The sequence below is a fragment of the Pterocles gutturalis genome, unplaced genomic scaffold, assembly GCF_000699245.1.
Source record: "Pterocles gutturalis isolate BGI_N339 unplaced genomic scaffold, ASM69924v1 scaffold7832, whole genome shotgun sequence".
NCBI classification, from domain to species: Eukaryota; Metazoa; Chordata; class Aves; order Pterocliformes; family Pteroclidae; genus Pterocles; species Pterocles gutturalis.
In genome coordinates this window covers 14,885-20,556 of record NW_010110129.1, presented here as the reverse complement: position 1 = coordinate 20,556, position 5,672 = coordinate 14,885, and the positions used below count along the sequence as shown (strand labels likewise).

The window sequence follows — 5,672 nt, the reverse complement described above, 5'->3', positions numbered from 1 at the left end:
AGCATTTTTCTAATTTTAGCCAAAAGGTGTTAACACTTATACTGAATCTTAAGAAAAATATCTTGTCTTCTGGAGTGATCTGCTCAGGGGAATGGTAGATGATACACTAGGAAAAAAGGCTGTAACTTAATAGCCTCTAACTGCAATTAAAAGGTGTCTATGTTTATAAGATTCCTGAAAAGCCTGTAAATAATCTGGTTTGGTTTTGTATTTAGATGACTTCAAGCCTGCATCTATTGATATGTCCTGTGAAGGAGACCTTGAAGTTGGCAAAGGTGAACAGGTGACAATAACACTGCCAAATATTGAGGTGAGTGGGGTGGCTGAAGAGTGGTGGGCTTAAGGGAATGGCTTTTTTTTTTTTTATCATAAGTATATACTAAATATAGAAGGATATGAAGTTTCAGAGCTGCTTGTGTGATTTTTTTAGAGCAGAAAAACAATTGCTCTAAGGATGTAAAATTACAGCAGACCTGGAGGTTAAACAGCTGTGCTGTAGCTTTAAGTGTGTTCACCGCGTTGGAAATATGCTGTAGGATGACCCAGAAGTGTTGCGTACACAGAAAACCTTCATGTGGATGTTGGCAGTGCAAGTTTCCCCTTGGTATTTACTGCTCAAGTGCAATTCTAAAGCAGGAAAGACTGGAAAGGGAAAATTTACTACCTGCCATGCTTTACTGCTCTGCTGATATGGTCACTGAAAACCCTTTTGGTAAAAGCAGTCCTACAGTGAGCATGCTCTGGTTGGGAAATAAGCATTTAATCAGTTTCAAACAAAGCTAAGCTAGGTGAAATCCCATTCCAGTCAGTCACCAGCTGCTTTTGGTCATGGCTACTGTGAATGTAATTTGAATTAACTGATAACATTTTTAAAGGCTAGAAATGATTACTTATCGTGGACTTGTCATCACTGTGATGGATTGCTGTTTCTAAGGAGGAAAAAAAAAAAAGGCTGCAGCAGTAACACTGGACTTCTGATTTAATAGGGTTCAACTCCACCAGTGACTGTGTTCAAGGGCTCAAAGAAGCCTTACCTAAAAGAATGTATCTTAATTATCAACCATGACACTGGAGAATGTCGCCTAGAGAAACTTAGCAGCAATATCACTGTGAAAAAAACCAGGTGGGTGATTTGCTGGAGAAACAACTGTGCTTTACTCATTGTGAAAATTGATTTGCTTCTGAGTCTAAATTGAGATGTGGGACTACTCATTACTATTTTTAGCGGAATATCATTTTTAGAAAGTACCTGGTCATGTTCAATAGAGTAAAAAGCCTTCCAGACAGTTTTTGAGTCTTGACTGGTGGAAGAAATGGGAATGTTTTAATTTTTTTTTAACTAAAAATTGTCACATTGTTGGAAGAGATGGTAACTATCTTCTGATGAGGTTGGGGGCTGGAGGGGGTGGAATCTGTTTGGGAAGGAGCTTGCCTACTATCTTCTGACTTCTAAATGAGAAAATAAAAAAGATAAATTTTGTGACAAGTTTCAGTAATATTAATGGCTTGTTTTTCTCATACCAAGTTTTTTGGGGTTTTTTTTGTTGTTTGTTTTTTCTTTTCTGCTGCTGAGTCCACATAGTAATTTCCAGCAGAATGATTATTAAGTAAACCTGGGAAGTCAGATATAAAAACAAATAACTTTTTAACCCTCTGACAGTTTAATAACACTGTATTAAAAACAATTTTAATACATCTATGTATAATTATATGCCAGTATAATAACTTACCTAGAAATCTAATGATGCTGTTTAGAAAGGCATGAAAATAATTCCATAACTTAAGGTACTGTATCCGCTGTATTCTTGCCTTTTTCCTTGCATCTTCCAGTAATTAAAAATGTTTTGCTTTTGCACACAGAGCGGAAGGAAGCAGTAAAGTCCAGTCTCGCATAGAGCAGCAACAGCAGCAAATGCGAAATGCAAATAAGGTTCCAAACAATGTTAAAAATTCTCCACCAAAAGAAAAGATGTTTCCGTCTTCTCCTATGGATGATATTGAACAAGGTAAGCTCCACTGGCACATACATTTCAGAAACTTTGCTCCTAACTAGCAGTTAGTTTTTAAGATTTACAGGTTTTTTTAACTTGAGATTCACACTAGAAGCTGATTATGTAAGCACTTTACCCAGATATGGAAATGACCACTCTGGCTCAAGTGGTAACAAGGCAATATTTGAAACCTGATAAGGCAGAAAATTGAATGAACCATTAGGCTTAGTAATGCCAAGGCCCCACTGCTTGCTCTCCTTGATTCTGTGTGCCACTGCTACTTTAACCAAATATACAGTTGGTTGTATTGTGGCACTGGAACCAACTAGTCACTTCCATTTTGACATCACTCTTCGCTCTTTGTCTGCACTCAGCAAACATACAGGGTACAGTGCTTTACAGCTCAAAATAAATTTTAAATTACCGGATAAGACCTTGTGAAATATGAGGTTCCAATGAAAAAGACAGCTAAAAACCTGCATAAATCAGCCCTTGAACAGTGCCATGTACTGTGTTCTTTAGAGACTCTGGTTTGGTGCAACACTCATGTTTCACTTAATAAGAGACCTTATTTCCTTTTGGAGGACAAGGAAGATGGCAGGTCGTAATTACGTGCTACAGAAATTATGACAGGTGGCACTTTCATTGACTGGAACTGACATCTGCCTCCCAAGATGTTCTGAATTCCTTTAAACAGACTTTTTTTTTAGATGTGTCATTATGAAGGTTTTGGGGTTGTTTTTTTTTTTTCCATTTTGGTCTTAAACTCTGACCAGAAATCTATGCTACATAACAGTATTGGAATACATCTAAGGTTGCAGAGAGGAAGGAGTACTTGAGTACATGGAATAAAATGATGCTTTTTTTTGATGATCTGTTGTTTTCAGAGGAGTGGTGGCAAAAACATATTACAAGTCACGAAAGTGGCTGCTAACATGTATCAAACTCATGTAGTACCAGTCCAGTTTTGAGTACTACTAAAGAATGCAGAATAATTGACAAATAGGGATAGTAGGGGCCTTTTAAAGACATCTAGTCCATCCTTCCGTCCTAAAGTCAGATTTCTGACATAATTTTTTAACCTATTCTTAAAGCTTTCCAGTGCCAAATCCCATGTTCTCCCTAGCAATCCATTCCAGGGCTTTGTTCTCCTTACTGTTCAGGTTCTTCCTAGTAAATAATCTGACAGTAAGCCCATTACTGCTTTGATATTTATCATGCAAGTATAGACCAGATTACTCTGCTGCTTTTGAGCCAGTCCTTCATGTACTCAGAAGCTGCTCTGTCTGTTTGCATTCTTTATGCAAAGTGATGCCAGCTGGTTCAATCTTTCTTTAGAAGTTCAGTTTTCTAGATCCCTGATTCATTGTCACTCTCCTCTAGCTATCTCCCAGCTAGTCCAAAAACTTCCTGAAGTATAGTGCCTAAATACATTAAATGTTTCAGCTAAGGTTTTAGCAGGTGCTGAGTTGAGAAAGATGACTGTCTTACAGGCACTATTCATCTCTATAGACAAGGACCAAATAGTATCATATCCCAGTGTCATGCTTGTCACTTCCACAACAGCGTGGTGTGGTAGAACTGGGCATAGTGATCCACAGTAACTCACAGGCTCTTCAGGAGTGTTGCCTACTTAATTGTTCTTCATCCTGTCCTGCTTAAGTACACTACCTTCAACTTGTTACTAACTTTGTTTTCTTGGGTGGGGGAAAGACCACTCTACCTTTGTCCTCCAGTATATGGACAGCCCTTCCCTCGCTGCTTGAAAATACTTAATTTAAATTCTGTCAGATTAAATTACTTCAAAATTCAAGGCAGAGATCTTATTCCTCAGTTTTTGTTATTAACTGTTAGCCTTTCACTTAAAATTCTTCTCTGATTAAACATTGGTGAGAGTAGAGAGGAAGTGGAATTAAGTGCCTAGGACTTGAGTGGTATCTTACATCTGGAGCTGTAAGCTAACTGAGTGGTAGATCAGTTGTTTATTTGGCATTTTTCTTTAGAATTAATTTTAGAATGACTTCCTGATCTTTCTTCTAGCTGCATCCTAATTTTTGCCCTAGCTTTTCTGTTTTCTGTCCTTATGCTATACGTGTCCTTAGTAACGGCAGGATGCTTCCATATTTTTTTTTCCACTTACTCTTCTCTTTCCTTATGTTTGAGTCAGCCGGTATGGTCTTTTATTGTACTTTCTGCTCTTCCTTGGCATGAGGTTAGTTCATCCTTGTAGCCATAGCTGTGCTATTTCAGGTGCCATTTCTCCTGAACACCGTTTTCCTTTAGACTGGCCTTTGATAAGGCTGACTGGCCTCCTACCTTTCCTTTAGAGTGGCCTTTGATAACTCAGAATTGGAAAGCTTCATGGAAGTTTGTGTTGAAGCTTATTCTTTTGTTCTTCCTTCTTCTCTCGTTTAAGCTCTGAGTCATCTTGCATCTTGGTGACTTTCATCCTCAATGTATTCTGTATTGGGTAAATTTTAAGTGAGATGAGCCACTCTCCTACTTGCTTGTTATGTCTGCTAAATCAAAGCTGTTCCTGAAGTATTCCAAGTGCCTGTAAGACCATCTTAACAAATGTCTGGGTAGTTAAAATCTTGTATAATGATGAACTTCTGCACTCTGGGTAACTCCTCAAGCCATTGTATACAATCTTCATCCACCGTGATTCCATGGTCTCTCAGACTTCTCTCTGCAGCAGTACCCTTATTTTGCACAATTGTTACATGTACTCTCTCTGCAAAGCTTCCTCTGTATGTTGGACTTCGGCTAGTATGTATAAAAGGTGCATACTGTGCAGGATGATCTATCCAGTCATACTCTCCTAAATATTATTGTAGTCAGGTGAGTTATTTCATCAAGAATGTGAGTTGATTAAATCAGTTTGATCTGTTAATTTCCAGTATTTCTTGTCTACCTCTTGTTGTTTTTACATTTCCATCCCTGTGTCCCCCCATCTACAAACAGAACAAGGATTTGGTGAAATCTTCCTAATAGTAAACTGTGGATGGTTCCTTTGGATATTCTTCATGCTTAACTTGGTTTTGAGCAAAATGTCACATAGTCCAAACAAGTGTGTTGATTGTAATGCTGAACTGCCAGGAGGCATTTTGGGTGCAGCTGCAGACATCTTACAGCTAACTTATCTGTGTGATTGCAACTGCAGTTTTTCGTTAGTGAAAAACATCTTCAGGGGTGCTCAGAAAAATACAGAAGGCTTGCTAGTTGCAGAAATTAAAGGCCCTGTGGGATGCACTACCCTGTGGAATGTGGGGTTAACATTTGGATTCACAGTCACCCTTGTTCTGATGCTTGGCTTGAAAGGCAGAAAGTGCCCAAGCTATGAGAGAAGAAAACCACATGACAGGCTGGATGCTTGCTTGTGCCCTTTTCTTTGTTCTGGAGTGATTTGGTGGATTTGGTTGGGTTTTTTGTTTTAGTTGCTGTAATACATGTTTCTGATTTGTTGTTGATTTCTCTCTTTTATTTTTTTTTTCCTTCTTGTTTCAATCATGATGAATTTTAACTGAGAAATAAATCATATTGTTTGCAGAGCTAAAAGCAGAAGCTAGTATCATGGACCAGCTGAGTAGCTCTGACAGTTCATCTGACTCTAAAAGTTCTTCGTCCTCTTCATCAAGTAGTGAAAATAGTTCTAGTGATTCTGAAGACGAGGAAACAAAG

General features: G+C 38.3%; 1 protein-coding gene across 1 annotated transcript in view; it reads left to right on the top strand.

The window, feature by feature from the left end:
* The first annotated feature begins 223 nt into the window (after window positions 1-223).
* The window catches only part of EAF2 (ELL associated factor 2), a 10,872-nt gene continuing 5,423 nt past the window's right edge, over window positions 224-5,672 (top strand). The window contains exons 1-4 of the mRNA XM_010073221.1: window positions 224-310; window positions 987-1,123; window positions 1,861-2,006; window positions 5,542-5,672. The exon at window positions 5,542-5,672 is cut by the window's right edge and continues 160 nt beyond it. Coding sequence (XP_010071523.1) covers window positions 242-310; window positions 987-1,123; window positions 1,861-2,006; window positions 5,542-5,672 — 483 coding nt within the window. The 5' untranslated portion in view covers window positions 224-241. The remainder of the gene's footprint in view (window positions 311-986; window positions 1,124-1,860; window positions 2,007-5,541) is intronic.